General features: G+C 53.0%; 2 protein-coding genes across 2 annotated transcripts; both read left to right on the forward strand.

Annotated features, from left to right (window-relative positions):
* Positions 1-2,349: 2,349 nt before the first annotated feature.
* Positions 2,350-12,996, forward strand: atp8b5b (ATPase phospholipid transporting 8B5b). The gene is given in 28 exon segments (XM_067257901.1): positions 2,350-2,404; positions 2,856-2,914; positions 3,028-3,141; positions 3,626-3,724; positions 4,128-4,193; positions 4,399-4,470; positions 4,585-4,655; positions 4,902-5,006; positions 5,298-5,458; positions 5,582-5,670; positions 5,870-6,063; positions 6,285-6,493; positions 6,588-6,631; positions 6,782-6,947; positions 7,349-7,537; positions 7,823-7,938; positions 8,067-8,231; positions 8,338-8,449; positions 8,537-8,642; positions 8,723-8,873; positions 9,523-9,706; positions 9,794-9,802; positions 9,805-10,016; positions 10,190-10,273; positions 10,551-10,796; positions 11,158-11,296; positions 11,470-11,600; positions 12,073-12,996. Coding segments are annotated over 28 exon segments (3,618 nt in total). The 3' UTR covers positions 12,343-12,996.
* Positions 12,997-15,871: 2,875 nt separating this feature from the next.
* On the forward strand, positions 15,872-22,489 carry LOC136964524 (AP-4 complex accessory subunit RUSC2). Its single transcript, XM_067258683.1, has 9 exons — positions 15,872-17,251; positions 17,410-17,734; positions 17,864-18,853; positions 20,251-20,327; positions 20,580-20,754; positions 21,011-21,116; positions 21,351-21,397; positions 21,498-22,215; positions 22,294-22,489. Exons 1-9 carry the CDS (start codon positions 15,872-15,874, stop codon positions 22,487-22,489), a joined length of 4,014 nt encoding a protein of 1,337 aa, XP_067114784.1.
* The last annotated feature ends 634 nt before the right edge of the window (positions 22,490-23,123 follow it).

Genomic DNA, 23,123 nt, shown 5'->3' on the forward strand with positions numbered 1-23,123 from the left:
TTTATCAAAGCATCGTCATGCCTAAGTGGTCTCAAACTATCAGGTGAGTTTGGCACCGTGTCCTTGAAAAGGTGATAAGCTACTCCGTGTATGTGTGTGGTGTGTGTGTGTGTGTGTTTCCAGTAGGTCAGTAAGGGGTTCCCCAGGACAAAACAAAAGTCCTTTGTGCTCATAACAAGTATTGAATTCCATCTCTGGAAGCTGTGTGGTTTGCATGACACCTTCAGTCCGTTCCCAGATGGACGTCAGAGTCTCTTCGCTTGTGTCAGAACGTCCGCATACCGTGTGCGTGTGCGAGGGGACGGGGGCATAAACATGTGCCACTCCATTATCACGAATACATAATGTCGAAAATGGAGACCTGTGTTTGTGTGCGCGCATGCGCCCCTCTCTGTGTGTGTGTGTGTGTGTGTGTGTGTGTGTGTGTGTGTGTGTGAGACATACCTGTCGTCCTGTGCTCTCTCAGATCACTGGCTCTTTGTTTGCTCTGATTGGCCGGTGTCAGTACCAGCGCGCCTTCTTTTACAGCCCCTGCTCCCCAGCCCAGAGGCTCCCCGGTCGGGTCCAAAGATCGCTCTCGCTCCTGTGTTTGCTCAGGCCTGGTGCCATTTAGACCAGGGCTATCCCTTCTCTTCCTTTAGCCGCCTGAACCCATGGTCCTCCCAATGCCCAGCCTCATAACACCCCAGCTCCAGGATTCTCCCTGACTGCCTCCCTGACTGCCTGCCCGCCACCTGGGGCGCCAAGAGAAGCTCTTCGTGTGGGTCGGTTTCACCTGTGTGCGTCCAGGGTGGATAGAGCTGAACCGACACCTTGGTTTCCTGGAGGGGAGGGTGACGAGGGAGAAGACAGAGGTGCAGCAGGGCTCGTATCCCAGTCTCTCGCCCCTTCTTTTGAACTTGGCTGTCTGTTTGTGTACCTGTGTTCCTGGGGGACCGGGAAATCACTTTTCTTTTTTTTAATCTCAGGTATGTCGCTGTTTGTTTTTTGGCCGTTGTGACCGGTCATGGTCGTGCGTTGCCTGGCCTCAGGTGCTGTGCTGTTTCTCTCGGAAATCCCTCAATGTTACCATAGATTTACGATGGAACAATGGTTGATATGTTCTATTCTGGTGAAGTGTCTGGAGGTTGTGTTTTCGGTAAGTTAGTTGGTTTAACTACCGCGATGCTCTCTGGCCTAGCGTGTGCTATACAGCATGTCTACACAGATGCTGTGGACACCAGGAAGAACAGGTTATTGTCGCAAGTTTATTGACATTATTGACCGTAGCCGGTGCCACATCTATAAAGACTTAAGACACAGATTAAAGAATGCAACTTGGATAGGACGGGGGTATTTTACTACAGATCCAACAGGTAGAATCTGAAAGATATTGTCATGAAAAGCAAAAACATTCTACATTCAAACTTTGGTGTGTGACTCTCTTTGGATTTTATTGCTTTAGCTATAAATAAAGGGTTTATGATATCTGGAGCTAATGTCTGGCTTAGAAAGGGATCAGATAATGAGAGATGAGAACTTGAAGGGGGACTGGAGCTCTCAGGAGGGACAGAGACAGTCTAACGTCCAGGGTTAGAACACGTCTCATCTGGAGCAGGTCTGGATTATCGCCTGGGGAGTTCGCTCTGGTCCAAAGGTCGGGCAGGGTGTGGCTCTGTGTGTATCCACAGCTCACTGTGTTCAGGGAGAGCGACCGACACAGATCGGAATCGAAATAGTAAGAAGTGAGAGCGCCGCGCTACAGTGTCTCATCCATCTATGTTTGTTTGATAAGGATCATTTGATGCCTTTTTTTTTTTGAGTAGAAAGCGGATCTGTTCGTTGTTCTGGACCAATCCAGGGTTCTCAGTTCGCTTCATCTAGAATCTCGAGGATTGTGGAGATCTGTTCAGATAGCTGTGGTGAGCCACTCTCATGAAGACCCAGATCTGTTCGACCTGAGGGTAACTGATTCTGTGTGTGCTTGCAAATCAGGAACCTCATTGTTTGATCAGTTAGGGTGTGTGAGACTATATCCCAACTGTGTGGAAGACACAAATAACCTCCAACTGACCTTAGGTTGAATATTGTTTTTTTGTTGTTGTATACTTCCAAATGTGTTAAACAGTTTAAGAACCTCTTTTCATAACCCCAAAATAGTTTCATAACCTTAATGTTTCGTAACCTTATCAGACGTACAGACCATTTAAAACATAGCACCGTCTGTGTAATGCTGTGTGCTCACCGAACGCGAAGCTTGGCGTTTGGTGTGAACACAGCAGAAGGGAGTGTTTTCTCTGTCTCTTGTTGGTACTAGTTTGTGATTGTGTCCTTCCTCCTCAGGTGTGATGAGGCAGAGTTGACCTGGAGATGGGCTCTCTGTTGTCATCGTTTGGGCTGGACTGTGGCCAGAACAAGAACCCAGGTAAAACGGTCGGTCTCCCTAGGTTACTGGGGAATCCAAGAGCTGGCGGCCATCCCAATATCCACATGCTTTTCATTTTATATATATATTATATATTATAGTACATTTCATAAAAAAAATATGACAATTGTTATTGACATTATTTAAACGGCTGTGTTATGATCATTTATGGTGGCATCGGGCCCCACCGTTCCACCACACCTCCTCACCCCCCTACAGATCCCTCCTGCCACCCCCTTGCCACCCCAGGTGGAGATATCTAGAACCGCCCCTGGCCTCAGCCTCATCATGGGCTGTTCCAGACCCTTACACCCCTCTCAACCCCACAAAACAAGGCTTTGTAGAGAGCTTCGATCTCGAAGCCGGTTGGAAAGCGTTTCATCCCCCTCATCTGAGTTGTTTTTAACTGTCTCTCTTTCGTGTACGTAAACTTTTTTCTCGCCGTCTACAGAGGTGGAGAGACACCTGAAGGCTAACGACCGGCCGTTTAACCTGTCGTACAAATACGCTGTGAGTGTCGGGCCGCACGACTGTCTGAACCGTGTGTGTGTGTGTGTTGTCTTTGTATTCCTGGAGGGTGTACAGCAGCTGTCAGAGTCACACATCTTTCCCTCCTCTTTCAGAATAATGCCATCAAAACGTCCAAATACAACATCATCACCTTCCTGCCTCTCAACCTGTTCGAGCAGATCCAGAGGCTGGCCAATGCCTACTTCCTGTTCCTGCTCTGTCTCCAGGTAGCTACTTCCTGTTCCTGCTCTGTCTCCAGGTAGCTACTTCCTGTTCCTGCTCTGTCTCCAGGTAGCTACTTCCTGTTCCTGCTCTGTCTCCAGGTAGCAACATCCTACTCCGATACAAAAGAAATCCTAAAAAAAAAAAACGATAGAAAAACCATTTGTTCTATTAATATAGTGTTATCATCAGTCATGTATAGATCAACACTTTCACTTCAAGACACATGCCTGTTCCAGATCAGGTGGATTGAGCACAGTGATAAGAGCTTTTGTTAACGTTTTATCTTTTACAAATCTTCACTGTTGGACTCCAGTCCAAGGCCACATGAACCTGTCTTGAGCCTGAAACATCCTTTATCTTTTCTAGTCCTCTCAATCTACCATCTCCTAGACTAGTCAGTACAGGGTCCCTCCTTGCTGAAGGTATGTGTGTGTTCATGCGTGTGTGTGTGTGTTCATGCGCGTGTGTGTGTGTGTGTGTGTCCAGCTCATACCAGAGATCTCCTCCCTGTCCTGGTTCACCACGGTAGTTCCCCTCCTGCTTGTGCTCTCCATGACAGCGGCCAAGGACGGTTCGGATGACTTTGTGAGTCCAGCGCTCTCTCTCTGTCTCTCTCACACCAGCAGGTCTGCAGGGGGCTCATACTGGCCTGGATCTGTGTCATCACTCATGTCATGGTCTTTTTTAATCCCCGCTCTCTCATCTCTCTCTCTCTCTCTCTCTCTCTCTCTCTCTCCTCATCTCTCTCTCTCTCTCTCTCTCTCTCAATCTCACTCTCTCTCCATCCCTCTCTCTACTCTCTTACCCCTCTTTCTCTCTCTCCATCCCTCTCTCTCTCTCCCTCTCTCTCTCTCTCCTCTCTCTCCTCTCTCTTCTCTCTCTCTCTCGCTCTCTCCTCTCTCTCTCTCTCTCTCTCTCTCTCTCTCTCCCATCCTCTACTCTCTCTACCTCTCTCTCTCTCTCTCTCTCTACCCCTCCCCCCCTATAGAACAGGCACAAGAGTGACCGTCAGGTCAACAACAGGAAGGTGAACGTTCTCATAGACGGAGAGTGAGTCTTCCTTCATCCTGCCAGTCAGACGCTTCATCTGCTCTGTTGACAAACACCTCAGTCACACGGTGTAGTTCACCTTCTCAAACACCAGAGGTCCCCAGAGGCCTGCCCGACACCAAAACACCACTCAAAACACAGCACAGCCGACATAGACCGACGGTGATTAAATCGACCTGCTGAATGAATTCTGTTGTTCTCTCCTCCAGCTGAGAAGTGAGAAATGGAGGGATGTTCAAGTTGGTGACATCATCAAGCTGGAGAACAATCAGTTTGTGACGGTGAGGGCGGGGGTCAAAGGGCGTTCTTTGGCATGTTGTTTGTGTTGTACGTCCGTGGAGTGTGTCTCTCTCTCTCTCTGTAGTGTTTGACTCTTTCCTTCTCCTGCCCTCCAGGCTGATCTCCTGCTGCTGTCCAGCAGTGAGCCGCTCAATCTGGTCTACATAGAGACGGCCGAACTGGACGGGTAGGTGTCTGTGTGTGTGTGCTTGTGTGTGTGTGTGCTTGTGTGTGTGTGTGCTGTGTGTGTGTGTGTGCTTGTGTGTGTGTGTGCTTGTGTGGGTGTGTGCTTGTGTGGGTGTGTTCTTGTGTGTTCTTTTTTTGCGTGTGTTTGTGTGTGCGTGTGTGTTATTGTATGTCCAGAGTGAGCCTTTAACAACCTGACCTGCTATGTCATATTACTGTTCCTCCCCCCCCCCCCCCCCCCCCCCAGGGAGACCAACCTGAAGGTGAAACAAGCCCTGACAGTGACGGGCGAGCTGGGGGATGACATCCAGAAGCTGGCCAACTTCACCGGTGAGCAGAGAACACAGGGGCAGTCCTGTAGGAGAGGGAGGGTGGTGGTGGTGGGGGGGGGGTGCACTATCAATACAAGAGCCTTGACATCCACACACCCTAACATCCCCCTCCTCCTTTCCTTCCTCCCCTCCTCCTCTCCTTCCTCCCCTCCTCCTCTCCTTCCTCCCCTCTTCCTCTCCTCCTCTCCCTCCTCCTCTCCTTCTTCCTCTCCTTCCTCCCCTCCCCTCCTCCTCTCCTTCCTCCCCTCCTCCTCTCCTTCCTCCCCTACTCCTCTCCTTCCTGCCCTCCTTCCCCCCAACCCGTTACCCAGGCGAGGTGCGCTCTGTGAGGCCCCGAACAATCGCCTGGACCGGTACACCGGCACTCTGAGCCTGGAGGGGGAGACCTACTCCCTGGACAACGAGAGGGTCCTGCTGCGAGGCTGCACCCTGAGGAACACAGAGTGGTGCTTCGGCCTGGTGGTGTTTGGAGGTGAGCCCCCCCCCCTCCCCGAGTTACCTGACTCTGGTGAGGTGTCAGAGAGATGTGTGTGTGGCCTGCTGCGGCTGTACTGTTCAGACGTGTGATTCTGAGGCCCTCGTGGACCCCTTCCAGGCCCTGACACCAAGCTGATGCAGAACTGTGGGAGGGCCACGTTCAAACGGACCAGCATCGACCACCTCATGAACGTGCTGGTGCTGGGTGTGAGTAGTCTCATGCACACACACACACTCACACACACACACACACACTCGTACACAAGCACACATACACACAAACACACAAGAACACACACACTCGTATATGAGCACACGCACGTATAAGTGCACGCACACGCCCTAACCTCAACCCTTAACCCTAACCCTAACCAAACTCTCAAGTCTGTCCATCTCCCCTGACCAGATCTTCGGCTTCCTGGCGTTCATGTGTGCGATCCTGGCGGTGGGGAACGGCATCTGGGAGCACCAGGAGGGCTCGGTGTTCTCCGCCTTCCTCCCCCGCCTGGACGGCGTCAACGCTGCCTTCTCCGGCTTCCTCACCTTCTGGTCCTACGTCATCATCCTCAACACCGTGGTGCCCATCTCGCTCTACGTCAGGTGGGCGCAGCTCTCCTCGCGCTTCGCTCTCACGCCCTTCTCTCTCTCACACACACGTTTCCCCTCACGTGGGTTTGTGTTTGGGTTCCATGTTTCCAGGCTCGGCGTTTTCAATGGATGTGTCCGAATTTTGGTTTCCTACTCTCGCTTACTGCAACGTGCTCGCTGTATGTGTGTGTGCGCTCCGCGTGTGCCTGTGTGTGTGTGTGTTGTTCTGGCAGCGTGGAGATCATTCGGCTGGGGAACAGCTTCTACATCAACTGGGACAGGAAGATGTATTACCCCAAGAGTGACACCCCTGCGGAGGCGAGGACCACCACGCTGAACGAGGAGCTGGGCCAGATCAAGTACATCTTCTCAGACAAGACCGGCACGCTCACCCAGAACATCATGACCTTCAACAAGTGCTCCATCAACGGAAGATCTTTCGGTGACGCTCGGCACACACACACACACACACACAGACGTTTTATAAAAAAAGAAAAAACTGCCTTGGTGAAAACACTGTGCTCTCTGGTTTTCAGGGGAGCTGTTTGACTTCGCTGGACAGAGAGTGGAGATCACTGAGGTGAGTGGGGTGAGTGGGCTAAGAGACGGCGTGCTCATTGTGACAGACTGGGTCTAGGAAATGGCTCAAGTCCAACTGGGTGTAAAATTGGAGAGAAAAAAACGAGATGATCTCATAATCTTCTCCCCCATCCCCCCCCCCCCCCCGTAGAAGACGGAGAGAGTGGACTTCTCCTGGAACAAGCTAGCCGACCCCAAGTTCCACTTCCACGATCACAGCCTGGTGGAGGCGGTGAGGGAGGGCTCCCCTGAGGCTCAGGTCTTCTTCCGCCTGCTGGCGCTCTGTCACACAGTCATGGCCGAGGAGAAGAAGGAGGGTGAGGCAGGGACCCTCCAAAGGAGTTCTGGGTTGGGAGGGAGCGGGGTTGGTCTGAGGAGAAGGAGCGGGGAGAGGGGGGTCTGAGGAGAAGGAGGGGGGGGGGTGGTCTGAGGACTCCCCTCTCCTCCTCCTATCTATCCTCTTCTCGTCCTCCCTTCCCCCTCTCATCTCCTCCTCTCCCTCTCTCCTCCTCTCCTCCTCCTCCTCCTCTCCTCTCCTCCTCTCCCCCTCTCCCCCTCTCCTCCTCCTCCTCCTCTCCTCTCCCCCTCTCCTCCTCCTCTCCTCCTCCTCCTCCTCCTCCTCCTCCTCCTCCTCCTCCTCCTCTCCTCTCCCTCTCTCCTCCTCTCCTCTCCTCTCCTCCTCTCCTCCTCCTCTCCTCTCCCCTCTCTCCTCCTCCAGGAGAGCTGTTCTACCAGGCCCAGTCTCCAGATGAGGGGGCTCTGGTCACGGCGGCCAGAAACTTCGGCTTCGTGTTCCGATCCCGGACGCCGGAGACGATCGTGGCGATGGAGATGGGCTCCGAGGTCACCTACGAGCTGCTGGCCGTGCTGGACTTCAACAACGTCCGCAAGAGGATGTCCGTCATCGGTCAGCACAGACAGCTCTTACTGACAAAACAACACCCTCACAAAATGAAAACAGAATCAGTGCACAGCATGAACAATGATTCCAGACAGCCATGTCAAATATATCTTTTTACATAAAAAATAATAATATTTGTTTTGATCTATTTATTTGATCTTTTTTTTGTGAGAAATGAAGTTATAATCTTTTAGACATCGTGTCTATTTAATGAGAGCTAAATGTTTTCATATTTTCAAACACTTTGGCTGTCCTGTGACCGTGTCTTTCCCCTGATCCCGACGGCTCCAGTCCGCAGCCCGGAGGGAAAATTCACCCTGTTCTGCAAGGGGGCCGACACCATCATCTACGAGAGACTCCACCCCTCCTGCAACAAGCTGATGGAGGTCACCACCGGCCACCTCAATGTGAGTCTGCAGCCTCTCTGACGCTACGTCTGTCGATAAATAAAGCAGAGAAAGGAAAACAAATAATATTATTAAGAATGGTTGTGTACATGTGTTTGAATACTGAGTGTGTGTGTGTCTGCCTGCAGGAGTATGCGGGGGAGGGCTTGCGTACACTGGTGCTGGCCTATAAGGACCTCGACAGTGCCTACATGAAGGAGTGGAGAAAGCGCCACCATGAGGCTAGCGTCGCCATGGACCAGAGAGAGGAGAAGCTGGACCTCCTCTACGAGGAGATAGAGAAGGACCTGCTGGTGAGGTCTTCACCTGCCGGGGAACAGGAAGTGACCTACAGGAAGCGGTTTGGAAACGTAGCTGATTCCGTCTAGTGTTTAACTATGTGTGTGTGTGTGTGTGCAGCTTTTAGGAGCCACTGCAGTAGAAGACAAGTTACAGGACGGTGTACCACAGACGATTGAGCAGCTGTCGAAAGCAGACATCAAGATCTGGGTGCTGACTGGAGATAAGCAGGGTAGGTAACACACACACACACACACACGCACAGTCACGGTGTGTTGTCTGTTGGAAGTGGCGTCACCTTTCCTGGTCTTGAGCGCAGAGACGGCGGAGAACATCGGGTACTCCTGCAACATGCTGAGGGAGGAGATGAAGGAGGTGTTCGTAGTCGCGGCCAACACGGCCGAGGAAGTCAAGCAGGAGCTGCAGTGAGTGGATACGTCCTCACCACACACACACACACACACACGGAGACACACACACACAGTCACACACCCCTGCCCCATAGGAGCGCCCGTAGGAGGATGTGTCCAGAGGGGCCGGAGGAGCCCAGCATCAGCACAGGACGGGCGGGGCTGTTTGGTGTTCAGAAGAGGACCACGGTGGAGGACGACAAGGTGGATGGAGATTACGGCCTGGTGATCAACGGACACAGTCTGGTGAGACGGCGCTCACCGTCGACTCCCTCAGAAGGAGCTGTTGTCATCTGTTTTATCTGAATTTGGTTTCATCTTGAAAACCAATGTGAGAAGAAGGATCAACAACCCTTTTATATCTCTCTTCCTTTCCTTGATTTTACTTTACTTTTCTATTATCCTCCGCTCCCCCCTCCTCTCCTCATCCTCTCCTCATCCTCTCCTTATCCTCCCCTCTCCCCTCTCCCCTCTCCCCTCCACCCTCCCCTCCCCTCCCCTCCCCTCCCCTCCCCTCCCCTCCCCTCCCCTCCCCTCCCCTCCCCTCCCCTCCCCCTCCCCTCCCCTCCCCTCCCCTCCCCTCCCCTCCCCTCCCCTCCCCTCCTCCTCCCCTGCCCTCCCCTCCCCCCCTCTTCCCCTCTTCCCCTCTTCCCCTCCCCCCCTCCCCTCCCCTCCCCTCTCCTCCCCTCCTCCCCTCTCCTCCCCTCCTCTCCTCCCCTCCTCCTCTCCTCCTCCCCTCCCCTCTCCTCTCCTCCCCTCCTCTCCTCCCCTCCTCCCCTCTCCTCCCCTCCTCCCCTCTCCCTCCCCTCCTCTCCTCTCCTCCCCTCCCCTCCCCTCTCCTCTCCTCTCCTCTCCTCCCCTCCTCTCCTCTCCTCTCCTCTCCTCCCCTGCTCAGGCCTACGCCCTGGAGAAGAGCCTGCAGATGGAGCTCCTGAGGACAGCCTGCATGTGTCAGGCGGTGATCTGCTGCCGGGTGACCCCCCTGCAGAAGGCCCAGGTGGTGGAGCTGGTGAAGAAGTACAAGCAGGCCGTCACCCTCGCCATCGGAGACGGGGCCAACGATGTCAGCATGATCAAAGGTAGCCGGGGAAACTGCTCCGCGTGTCACCAGCGGGCAGGCACACACACACACCCACACACTGTCCCTCACACTGTTTCCCTTCCAGCCGCCCACATCGCGTGGGCATCAGCGGGCAGGAGGGCATGCAGGCGGTGCTGTCCAGCGACTTCTCCTTCGCCCAGTTCCGCTACCTGCAGCGCCTCCTGCTGGTGCACGGGCGCTGGTCCTACCTGCGCATGTGCAAGTTCCTCAGCTACTTCTTCTACAAGAACTTCACCTTCACCTTCGTCCACTTCTGGTACGGCTTCTTCTGCGGCTTCTCGGCCCAGGTGAGACACGGGAGGGAGGGGAGGGGAGGGAGGGAGGGAGGTTGGGAGGGAGGGAGGACTGGTTAACATGGATTTGGAAATAGGAGTTGGTGTGTATTGTAGGATGACAAATAAAAAATGGAGTCCCTGTGGGTTAACACCCCCCTCTCCTTCGATCTTGTCTTCCAATGCAGACCGTATATGATGAATGGTTCATCACCCTGTATAACCTGGCGTACACAGCCCTGCCTGTCCTGGGACTGAGCCTGTTTGACCAGGTAACCATACACACACCTAACCCTGATCCTGCAGGAACGTCTGTTTGACTGTCTGCATGTCTGTCTGTCTTTCTCTCTGTCTGTCTGTCTCTTTCTCTGTCTGTCTGTCTCTTTCTCTGTCTGTCTGTCTGTCTGTCTCTTTCTCTCTCTCTCTGTCAGTCTGTCTGCCTGCCCGCCTGTCTGTCTGTCTGTCTGTCTGCCTGCCCGCCTGTCTGTCTCCCTCGGTCCGTCCGTCCTTTCACCCGTCTCTCTCTCTCTCTCTCTTTCTCCTCTCCAGGATGTGAACGACCGCTGGAGTATGCAGTACCCCCAGCTCTATTCCCCCGGCCAGCTCAACCAGTACTTCAGCAAGAAGGCCTTCGTCCGCTGCGTGGCTCACAGCTGCTACAGCTCCATGGTGCTCTTCTTCATACCCTACGCCGCCATGTACGACACGGTCCGAGACGACGGCAAGGACATCGTGGACTACCAGTCCTTCGCCCTTCTGGCTCAGACCTGCCTGCTCATGGCCGTCAACTTCCAGGTGAGGGGAGGGCCGGGACCACGGCACCTGGGTCCGAGCTTCTGAGAACACAAACTGTGTGTCCCTCCCTGCACACACAAACAGACTACCCCAGTGACTAAGATAGCTGTGTGTGTGTGTGTTGGGGAGTCAGATGGCTGAGCGGTTAGGGAATCGCGATATTAATCAGAAGGTTGCTGGTTCGATTCCTGGCTGTGAAAATTGACGTTGTGTCCTTGGGCAAGGAACTTCACCCTATTTGCCTCGGGGGAATGTCCCTGTACTTACTGTAAGTCGCTCTGGATAAGAGCGTCTGCTAAATGACTAAATGTAAATGTAAATAAGAGCGTCTGCTAAATGACTAAATGTAAATGTGTTGAAGGTCTGTCTTGATATCCACTACTGGACGGCTGTGAACCAGTTCTTTGTGTGGGGCAGTCTGTCTGTGTATTTCGCCGTCACCTTCACCATGTACAGCAACGGCATGTTCCTCATCTTCACGTCCTCCTTCCCCTTCATCGGTGAGTCCTGCCCCCCCCTTCCTTCCCCCCACGCCCCCCTCCCTCCCCCCGCCCCCCCCTTCCTTCCCCCCGCCCCCCCCCTCCCTCCCCCCGCCCCCCCCTTCCTTCCCCCCGCGCCCCCTTCTCCCTTCTCGGGTGTGTAGCTGTAAGTCGGTGGTGTCTTTGTCCTCCAGGCACGGCCAGGAACTCCCTCAACCAGCCCAACGTGTGGTTCACCATCTTCCTCACCTCCATCCTGTGTGTCCTTCCTGTCGTGGCGTACCGCTTCCTGCTTCTCCAGCTGTGGCCCACCGTCAACGAGAAGGTGAGAGCCCAGACGTCCACGCGGTCGCCCCCCCCCCCCCCCCCACCCCCCCATGTCCGCAGGTGTTTAGGGAAGGGGTTTGATTGGGAGTCAGGCTCGCCATCAACACTTAGCCACCGTTTTTGCTATTTCTGTCGGGCGCTCTCGTGGTCGCAGCTTGTGTTTGGGTCTGTTGCAGGCCTTGTGGGAATTGCTGTTAAAGCGGATTATCTGCTCTGCTGAAAGAGCATTCACTTGAAGCTGTTGTCTCCAACCAAAACCTTTTAATTTCTCTTTTTTCGCCAGCTTATTCCTTACTTGCCTTTCTGGTATTTCCTTTAGGGATTCATGGCGTGAATTAAATTGGAAGTGGATATTAATGAAAAATATATATTTAGAAAAATATATTATACAACAAACTGTTTTTTTTGTGTTACTCTCCTCCTCTCCCACCCCCCCCCCCCCCTCTCCTCACCCCTCGCCCCACCCCCAGGTGAGGTACAAGGTGAGGCAGGCCAAGGCGATGCCGGCTCCTCCCCCTCGCCGCATCCCCACCCGACGCATCAGCACCCGTCGCTCTGGTTACGCCTTCTCACACGCTAAGGGCTACGGTGACCTGGTGACCTCCGGACGCTTCCTGCTGCGGAGGCCTCAGAAGAGCCGGCCAGCGCTGTTCACCCAGACAGACTCCCCGCTGTCCCAGAACCAGCCTCAGCTGTACCGGACCATTACCGAGGAGCCCGAGGAGCCACAGAGCCCCTAGTGGCCGGGAGGGGAAGGACGAGGTGGACACGACACCTCCTCACCTGGACCAACAGTTCTGTTGAGAAACACTTGAAACAGAGTTGGGTTCCTGGTGATGCCATGAGATTCTATGCCTGTGTTCTAAAGCAGGATGCCCAGACACATCTGAGATGAATGCTTGATAGCAGTTTTATCCTGCTGAATGGATGTTTAGGTATTAGCAACTGTGAAAACGATGAGCTGTGACCGTTCCAGTCAAGGAATTGTTAAACATCACAATGATTTGATTTGTTGATTTATATTATGGGTTTTTACGAATGCTATGTAATGTTAGGATTTGCTAATTGGGAAGGACACAACCGCTTTGAAGGGATGTTTAGTAATCTTATTACTTACTATCAATCATTTGTAGCTCGAATAATTTGCTTCTTCCGCTGATGTGTGTTGTGTCTTTTCGGTTCTCAGGGTGGAATAATTTGTCAGGAAATGTGTCTAGTTTATCAATCATTTTACACTTGATTTGCACTAATCCGTTTACATCATTATTTGTATACCTAGATTTTTCGCTAGTTTAAAATTATTCATAATTACTATCATTGCGTGTGTAATTGTATTGTTTTATTTTGTTTTGATCAGACGCAAATTAATTGTAGGCTATGTACTGTTTTGAGGATGAACTACCTAAATAAACATTTCTTATTTTTTGTATCCTTAGTGTTGTTGTTTTTTCATCAAACCATATCAAATTCTTGCACTCTATCCGTCTCGAGATTAGTTGATTTGTTGTTGTGAAAGGGTCGAACGACAGTCTTTGCGCTCAGAACGTTGATTGGGTGGAAGCGTCGTGACGCAGCTCTAACCGCTGAGTTCTCCGGTTTCTGTTTTAACCGGGCTGTTAAAGCGCGGCGCATGGAACGTCGGGGGAGAGGAACCGTCCGATGAAGGTATGATATTTCCGTTACAAACATATTGAACCCAATATAAGCTTTTAATTTGCGAATGTCAAAGAGTATGACCTCTGAATAGTTTGTATTTATTTGGCGTAAAACAGCAAGATAGCTCTCCCCGCAGGATAATGCATTTTTTATTCGGCATCCTGATGTTTATCATTTGAGATTTACCTTTTCGTTTGGAGAAAAGCGCAAGAGAGCTGAAGATAAAATGCAGTGTCACTATTGTTAACCTTGGATAAACTTGTATTAAGATTCAACCGACCAAGCCACTATGTAGGTTGCAGGACCCTCAGAAAAGGGCTGTGCGTATTTGGTTTCCCGCAAATGTCTCTGTTGGTTTTCAGAGTATGACTATTATTGTTCTTATGAAATTGCAGTTATTTTTCAACGTTTCACAATTGTGTGTGTGCGTGCATGCGCGCACACGCGTCAGCATCCTTTTCTAATCTTTTGGGAATAGTGAGGCTACTGTTACAGATATATTGTGCAACTCCAAATGTCGTTATGTCTTTGGCAAAGGCCTTCTCATGATATCAAATTTTCTTTGGATCTCAACCCCAAACTGACCTTCTTTCATAACAAGAAGTTTCCTTACGAATAAAACGTCAGGCTTAGCGAGTCTGGGACACAAAGTGACAATCTTCAGTCTAGCTATCCTACTCATTACAGAGAGAAACATCCACGAAAACAAATAACATCCCTTAACATCCCTTAAAGGTTAACTTTGTATTCCAGTTGTCTGTTTCTTGTACAGCTACGACTGTGTTTCCAGGGCAGGCCGGCAGTCACTGTACAACAACAGCGGGTCTCATCTGAGAGAGACTCATCGATCTGACAGACATGAGAAGGGCAGTAGCTAAGGGGATCACATGAGACAGGCCTGGATCCTCTCCTGGTTGCTGTGTGTGTGTGTGTGTGTGTGTGTGTGTGTGTGTGTGTGTGTATATGTGTGTGTGTGTGTGTGTGTGTGTGCAGAGCAGGACTGCGATGGATGCAGGAGGTAAATCAAGTATGCAGTGCAGTGGTTAGTCATCCAGCGCGGCACCCTGTCATGCTGGCCCACTTTCCACGGGAACTGGGCCCCTGGTGTAAACCTCAGCTGTCTTATTCAACAACCTACCGGCTCGGAGGAGTTGAGCCCTGGTGGAAAATAAGGAGCTGTTTTCCAAGTATTCCGCGTCAGCCAAGTGTGACATGAAAGTGTTCGAGTGTTCGGATATTGAGGGTAAATACTGACCAACTGCCAGACAATCTTCAGTGATTCAGGTTGTGGTACTGTACGTGACCGAAGGAATTCATAGCATCGCTGTTGGAAGTGCTTTAGCAGATGTTACAGTTCCTTGACAGGGACATGTTGTTACCATGGTAAAGAGATAGTTGGATTTGAAAATACAGACAGTTCCTCTCACATAGATTACAGTTATTTATCTAACCTTTCCCTGCTCTCTTGCAGCAGATGCTATTGAGATTTTTTACAGATTATGGACAGATGGAGCTGTTTTGAGGGGTGTGAACTGTGTGTGTGTGTGTTTGTGTATCTGTGACTGTGTGTGTATGTGTGGTGATGGTTGACCCACTCCCCCAACACAAGTCAAACCATCCAACCAAAACAATGCACTGAACATTTGCTTTTATAAACTTGCAGTACTTGTGGTAGTGTGTCCTTAACATGGAAATACTCAGTGCTGGGTTGAGGTTTATTTATAAGTGGTTTTACATACTGAAACGGTGGTATGGTGGAGTCTTGCTCTGAGGCAGGCAGGTTGCCTTAGAGCAACAATAACAATATTATCCTTAAGCCTTAAGCCCTGTCCCCATTCCCCCAATAACATGAAGGCACACACACACACACACACACACCAAGCTCCCCAGGAGATGAGTGGAGTTGATGCACAAAATCGCCCGTCCTCTCCGAATCTCCTGGAACAAATCTGTGCTCACAGACAACCAGAGAAGCAGGAGGACTGTAAACAGGAAGGCGGCCAGATGAGGCCCTCGACTAGACTGTCAAATGTGATGGAAAAGTATTTTGGCACTGACGTTTTAGAAGGTCTGCATGAACCACCGTCTCTCAGTACGCATAATAGGGTGCAGTTCCTAGCCCTATCTCTGCAGTCTCGCTGGCCTAGTTGGAGTCTGACTAGCTGTGGCAGGCTGCTGGGGGGGGGGGGGGGGGGGGGGGGGGCTGTAGGGGGAAGAGGACGGGTGAGTGAATCATGGTGCTGTGGTCCTGCAGAGGGCTGGAGGCTGAAACAGCAGAGGTCTGACTGCAGGAATGGGGTTAGCGTGACACGAGAGGAAACATAACGCTGTCTGGCTGAGGACGCTCTCTGATTGTCCTTTTTAATGTTTGGATCCACTGTGAAACTGTTCGATTTATTTAAAATGTAATTTAATCATTTATTTCATAATTTTATCTTGATTCTGTTCGGGTAATTGTTTTTTTTTTGTTTATGTTATGCTCAAATTGTTCTATTCTATTCTATTCCATCCCTTTTCTATTCTATTCATGTTGCAATATCCCACTGTATGCTCTCTCACCCATTCGATCCAGATGTTTCTATGGCCCCTGGCTCCGCCTCCTGAACCGAGACAATGAACAGGGCCTCCAGTCTATCAGGCGACACGCTGATAGCGTGTCACTTCCCACTGGTGCAGCTCCCTCCCTGGCAGCTTCCTGTGCAGGCTCTGTGCGGCTCCTCCAAGCGCCGGCTGTGCCCCACCGGCCTGACCCGCGCCGCCTCCCTCCCCGAGCAGGACTACCACCAAAGGGAGGGTGCCCCGCACGGCACCCTGCGGCACACCTCCAGCACCTGCTGCAGCCTGCAGGAAGACGGCGGCGAGGACGGCGAGGAGGACGAGGGCAGCGACAGCAGCAGCGCCCGCTGCGACTCCGCCTCCTCGCCAGACGAGGCTCCGCCCTCCGCCGGCTGCCTGAGGAAGTCGAGGAACTCCTTCCTGCCCAGCGCGGAGGTGGACGAGGAGGACGAGGAGGATGAAGACAGCGACGGGGACAACCTGCACAGGTACCGGGAGGACTCTTCCTTCGTGCTCCACGGGAACTCCAACTGGGCCTCGAGCAACGCGGCAAGGCCCACCTCAGAACCGACTCAGTCCGGTGTCCGACGGAACAGCGCCCCTAGTACGGGGTGTGACCACGAGGGGGCGCCGTGCCCGCCGCGGCACGACAGCGCAGCCGATGCCGTGTCGATGGACTGTCAATGCGAAGGTCAGGGCTGTGTCCGGGGCGGAGACGAGAGCGGAGAAGACAACACGCTGCGGTACGACGACGTAGCCTGCCGCCTCAGATGTGACCAGACATCCAGCTTCCCCGGAACCTTCTCCGACGGACATCCGGACGACGCCAGCGACTCCTCCTGCGACAGCTCCGACGGCGTCCTCGTCAACTTCAGCACCATCTACAACAGGAGCAACAACCCGGACCCTTCGCAGCACCCGTGCAGCCCCACGCCGCGACGGGCCTCCACACCAGCAGAAGGCTCCATCGTCCTCAACCTGGAGCCCTTCCCCACCGGGTCTCACTACAGCCCCAGCCAGGGTGACGAGACCAGCTTCTCTCCCCAGGACGCGGTGCCCTCGGCCCCCGGCTGGTCTCCACAGGCGCTGGACTCCAACTGTAACCTGTTCCACCAGGGCCCCCAGTCTCCACGGGCCCCTCAGCCCCAGGGCCTGTCCTCCCTAGAGGTCTCCGACCTCTCCGCCCGTCTCCAGACCCAGGCCGGCCTGTCCACGGGGCCCACCCAGAAATACTACAAGCTGGTGACCTGCGACCTGTCCTCCCAGTCCTCCCCCAGCCCGGCCTGGTCCAGCCGGGCCAGCTGCTCTCCAGGGGAGACCCCCAGCAGAGCCAGCCCCGGACGGCCGGACGAGTACTTCCTCTTCAGCAAGACCCAGGGAGCGCAGGTGCCGGGGGGGCGACAAGTCCGGCCTGAGTCACTGAGGGATCTGATTCCAGTGGGTTTCGACTCATTCTTCTCAATTTTAAGAACATGATTCCTTTGAGGTTTTCTACCGTTGAGCATGATTAGACAATCCCATTCTTTATCTAGATGAGAACTGTATCTGATCTGATTGTGAACTCACCGCAGGTGGTTCGTGTTCCTCGTGCCCAGCAGGAGAAGGAGCCACAGAAGGAGAGAAGGAAGTCCACACCGGTCCCGAACGGCAACGACTTCGACCGACCCCTGTGTGGAGGCTGGGACGCGGTGCACGTGGCCTCCTTCGCCGAGATGATCCACGCTTGGAGCCTGTGCTCCAGCCACTCCCAGGCCTCCAAGGACCTGTGCCCCATCCAGGAGGCAGTTCCCCTGGGCCCCAGCCAAGCAGCTCTCCCTCCCAGCCGGAGCCTCAGCCAAGGAAGCAGCACTGTGACCACCCACCCATCTGTTCTGCTGGAACTGGGCCAGGGAGAATGCGAGGCTGAAGCCCAGTTGGAGGGTAGGACAAGCTGGAAAAACATTTACTTATTTCGTTAACCGATTATCACACCAGCTAGGGTTGTTGTCTCAGGCTGAAACTAAACTCTTGATTATACTCCCCTCCCTCCCTCCTTATCCCCCCGCTCAGGGGCCTGTTCCAGGGCCTCCCCTGTGGTGCGCTACAGTAAGGCCCAGAGGCCCACCTCTCTGCCCGTCCAGCCCTTCGTACTGCTCACCCCCCCAGGGAAGCTCCAGCCCCTGGGATCCCTGCTGGACCACTACATCAGCCACAAGCACGCCAAACCTGGCAATGACCAGCCCACCGGCGCCCAGCCTGGCTCCAAGGGCAAGGGCACCCGCCTGCTGACCCACCTGAGGCCCTCTCCCCTGGGGAGCCTCGGCCCCATCCTCCTGGAGGCCCTGTCCAGCTCTGACACCTGCTCCACCTGCACGCCCAGCCCAGATCGTCTCCTCTCCAGAACCAGCTTGGCTCCCGGCCGCACAGGCCTGGGCCAGACCCACACTAGTCCAAACAGACAGCACAGCAGCCCCAGCTCAGGTGTGACCCACTCCAGCGCCTGTTACACTCAAACAGCCCAGACTCACACGGGCTCTATCCCAGCCCGCCCTTATCGTAGTAACATCCAGTCGTCCAACACCCTCCTAAACCTGACCCAGCCCAGCCCAGGCAAGATCCTGAACGTCCCTGTCGTACCCCAGCCCAGCCCAGACAAGATCTTTAACATCCCTCTGCAAAGCCAGCCCAGCCCAGGCAATGCTCAGATCTGCTACAACCTCGTCCACCTCTCTCCCGTCCGGACTCACACAGGTCCGCCCGTGTCCTCCTCTCGCCCCCCAGCTGCTGTAGAAGCTCCACCTCCAGCTCCCACAGACCCAACTTCCTCTTTCCACAGCCTGGCCACGGCCTCACCCTCCAAGGCCCCTCTGGCCTCCCTCGGCTCCTTGCTCTCCCTGGCCGGCTCTGGGCTGCCTCGCCTGGAGCCGGCCTGTCCTGGAGGTCAGGAAACAGGCCGGACTGGAGACTCCTTCACCATGAGCGACCGTCCACCCGTGGAGTTCAGCCTGTCGCCGGAGACCTCGTACGAATCCCTGTCCATCAGTCATCTGCAGAGGAGAGGTGAGGGGGAGGTGAGGGGGGAGGTGAGGGGGAGGTGAGGGGGGAGGTGAGGTGAGGAGGGAGGTGAGGGGGGAGGTGAGGTGATGGGGGAGGTAAGGGGGGAGGTGAGGTGAGGGGGAGGTGAGGGGGAGGTGAGGTGAGGAGGGAGGTGAGGGGGGAGGTGAGGTGAGGTGAGGGGGAGGTGAGGTGAGGTGAGGGGGAGGTGAGGAGTGAGGTGAGGCAAGGGGGGAGGTGAGGGGGGAGGGTATGTGTGCAGGGATGCAGGGATGTTGTGCTCACAACATTATTTTCCGATTCACAGGCTATTTTAATGGCAGTGTTTGATTTCCATTGTTTTAAACCAGTTTTATACCATTTTTTTGTTTTATTGCCGTTGGTGTGTGAAGGTAGGGCAGCTGAAGATGGAGTGTTGTTGGCTGAAAACCATCCTAAACGATCCAAGATGGACGATGCAATTAGTCTTCCCAACAACAGCCATTAAGATTTCTGTGCTGTGCCTTGGTGGAGAGGGAGAGGGAGAGGGAGAGGGAGAGGGAGAGGGAGAGGGAGAGGGAGAGGGAGAGGGAGAGGGAGAGGGGGAGGGAGAGGGGGAGGGGGAGGGAGAGGGAGAGAGAGAGAGGGAAGCAGATAGAGCTGGCTGTAGCAGTGCCTTCAAAAACCCTGAAGGGGCTTTCTCTTCAAACATGACCTATTTATATCTCTCCCTGCACGGGATTGGCTGAGGCATCCGCTCCGTAGCCTATGTGAGCGAGCCTCCGAGCTCCAGTGAGAGTGTGTATCGGCGTGTTGCAGGGACACACACAAACACACACACACAAACACACACTACTTCGCTGTTCATGTGTGTTACAGCACACATGACACATGTTGTTTTCAGCGTTACGAATCACTGTGATGGATACAAAAATATAGAGATATAAATAGTTCATTTCATCTTGGTGGGGAAGCATGTGCAACGTCCGTTCAGCTGGTTACAGCACTGTAACCACATTCAATATGCATGAAGAATATACCCTGACAGAGTAGAGAGTCAGAGTAACAAGGAGGTAGAGAGAGAGAGAGAGAGAGAGAGAGAGAGAGAGAGAGAGAGAGAGAGAGAGAGAGAGAGAGAGAGAGATGGCAGACAGTATTCAGTCATAGACAGTGATAGATATAATTCTCCATTGCCAAAAAAACGGACAACTCAGCATTTCAAAGCTCCTTTCCTCATTTACATAACGTTCTAATTAATCATGAACACATGTCAGATCAGTCCCATATATCCCCTAAGTCTCCCTTTGAACACTACGAGTGATGTTTTTTCTTATCTGTCTCACAGGGGATTTAGTCATAGATGTGAGCGTGAAGAAAACCAACCGGTGACACCTCTGCTTTTGATTTCCTTCTCGTCATTCCAGGTCTGTTGAAAGCAGTGAGCCTGGCAGTGGATTTGATCATGGCTCATTTTGGCACCAGTCGAGACCATGAGGAAAAGGTATATTCTGAATCAACGACAACTTGAGTCACTCACAGAGGCTCTGGGCTCCAAGCAGTGGTGGAATGTGACTCTTTGATCACTCAGATTACATAAAGATGCTTAGCGATCAATGAATAATCATAGAGAATTGTGAAATCATAATATTTATTTTTTTCATGACTGGGGATGTTTACTGTTTTTGATGTGGTAACATGCTGGTTCTGGTCGTCATGGGAACATCGTGGAAACTTCTTCTTCTTCTCTCTCCAGATGAGACTAGGCAACAGCTCCAGGAGTTCCACCATCGGAGGTCTGGTTCTGGAACATCTGTGTCCCACCATCCAGAACATTCTCCTGGATGGCCTTAGGGATCATAAACTGGACCTGATCATTGGCCAGCTCCCCAACCACTCTTGGAGCATGGTGGATGCTTTCACACAAGCAGGTAGCTATGGTGATCATTTCAGTTTCATCATACATAAAAAAATACTTTATCCTTCCCCAAAGCGAAATCAAATGTTCACAGAAATCGTCGACACGGACACAGCAAGCCTTACAGTAACCAAGGTTGATTTAGGTGGACGTTTGTGTCTTGTGCTGTCAGTGGTTCTGTAGTTCTCAAGTTGTGATTGGCTGACAGGGCTGTGTACATGGGAGTTGTAGTCCTTTCGTGGTAACCCAACGCCCCCTTCCTGTTTCAGGCCCATCCACCCGTGTGCTCCACAGCCTGGTCACCAAGGTCCAACAGTGCCCCCTCCTCACCAGCCACTGCATGAGACTCAGGGCCTTCATCATGGGCCTGCTCAAGTAAGCTCTTTTCTATGTATCTGAGAAGTGCAACTTCTGGTTTAAAGGTACAATAGGTCAATAAAAAATAAATAAATAAAAAACCTGCCCAGAAAAAAAATGAAAGCGTGGAAGTTTAGACAAGAATTTGAGACATTGTTTCATGTGTTGTAATTTATTTAAAATCACCTACTGCAGCTTTAAGAAATTACACTTACTTTGGAATGGGTGATGACACATTTTTGTCACTTTCAGCTTGAGGTCCTTAGAATTCTGGCTGAGTCACCTCCACAGCCAAAAAGGTACACGATCCAATTCCGTTATTCTCACAAATATGATTAATCTTGACGAGAAAAGTAACTTACCTGCCTTGTTCCTCCTCACCCCCCCCCCTCTCCCCAGACTTGGTCATGTCTCACTACCATCCCTGGGGTTTCCTATCCATGTCCCAGGGGCACTGCCGGCCCCTCTTCCAGGAACTTCTCCTCCTGGTGCAACCCCTCTCCATGCTGCCCTTCGACCTCAACCTCCTTCTGGAACCCCGCCTCCAGCAGAGCGGACAGCTGTGCTGCGAGGAGCAGGGTCTCCCTCCTCCTCCATGCTCCACCTTCCTCCTGTCCAGCTGGCCTCTCCTGAGAGCCGACATCCAGGAAGTGGCCCCCGCCTCCGGCCAGGGACCCAGAGACGGCAGCCGGGACGAACGGGACCCCCCCCGGCCCGGACCGCCCCTCCACGGTTGGTCCCAGGGGGGGAGGAGAGAGGTCGACCAGCAGGAGAGAAGAGAGAGGCCTCTGGATGAGTCCGACAGGGGCCTGTGGTTGGCCCCCAGCCCGGGGTGGTGGCAGAGACAGCCTGCGCACGTGGAGGGGGTGGTCTGCAGTCATAACAACGTGAACAACCCTTCTGGGGCACAGGGTGGAGTGGGGAAGAGAGGAGAGGAGAAGCTGCTTCGAAGGAGGGGCGAGGGAGAGAGGGAGACCTCCAGGGCCAGGGCTGACCCTGCGGGTGAGAGTCTGCCTGAGGGTGGGCTGAGGTGGGCCAAGCTGTTTGGATCGAGGGTGGACTCCTCCACAAGGACACAGAGCGCGTCTCCAAGCTCCAGCAGGACTCCCGCTAGAAGGTAAGACTGTGAGCAGCACCTGGGTGTGGGTGTTCTGTTCCCATGACGATGTGCTCACCTGTTCTTTTGGCCTTGCAGGCGACCTTCTCACTGGCTGCAGCTGGACAGGTCTCAGCTGGGCCTGCTGGCCCAGTCAGTTTGGACAGGGAAACGTCCTGGACCAGGACCAGGGCCAGGGCCGGAAAGAGCACCAGGGCCAAGAACAAAACCAGGACTAAGACCAGGGCTAGGACCAGGGCCTCACACCATCTTCCAGGGCCATCCTCTCACATAGACACGGCGTCACTAGGATCACACCGACCCTTCCAAGAAAACAAAGAGCCACACACTCTTACCAAAAATCTAGAACACAGCATGGCATGTTGTGATGTCATCACAAGAAACACCTATTGTTTTTAACAAACAGGAAGAGAGTGAGACCTGATGATACTAGTGTTCTGAGCATGGCTGATGGTGTTTGCTAGATCTTTTGTACTGTACGCATTAACACCTTGTGGACTAACCACATCCCTATGATTCCTGTATTTGGAAGTGCTTACGTTTCTATAACGTAGTCTATAATGTGATGGGACTTCGGACTCTGTTTCTGAAAGATACTCACCGTGCACCTTGAAATCATCCTGTGAGATTCTGCTGAGAATATACTGATGTCATGGGCTTGCCTTAGACAACTGAGAGAGACCTATGCCCTTCAGAAATAACCCAGATCCTTGTCCAGAGATGCATGCGGTGTCCTCTTGTCTTCATATGAGTACACACCACTCCAAAGATAATCAATCAAACTGCTAGATGACTAAAGTTTGATGGATTGATTGTCTGTGATTGTTGTGCATTCACAGACACCCTCCAGCCCCAAAAACCTCCAGGTCTGCTCCTGTTCCGCAGGGAATGACAGCTACACAGGCAGG

The sequence above is a fragment of the Osmerus mordax genome, chromosome 20, assembly GCF_038355195.1.
Source record: "Osmerus mordax isolate fOsmMor3 chromosome 20, fOsmMor3.pri, whole genome shotgun sequence".
In the NCBI taxonomy this organism is placed as follows: Eukaryota; Metazoa; Chordata; class Actinopteri; order Osmeriformes; family Osmeridae; genus Osmerus; species Osmerus mordax.

Bases quoted from the DNA above. Each gene is read 5' to 3' on its own strand.
- LOC136964524 (XM_067258683.1), top strand. From the start codon at position 15,872: ATGAACAGGGCCTCCAGTCTATCAGGCGACACGCTGATAGCGTGTCAC. The intron at 20,755-21,010 runs GTAGCTATGGTG...TTCCTGTTTCAG, and splicing joins GGATGCTTTCACACAAGCAG to GCCCATCCACCCGTGTGCTC. The intron at 21,398-21,497 runs GTACACGATCCA...CCCTCTCCCCAG, and splicing joins TCACCTCCACAGCCAAAAAG to ACTTGGTCATGTCTCACTAC.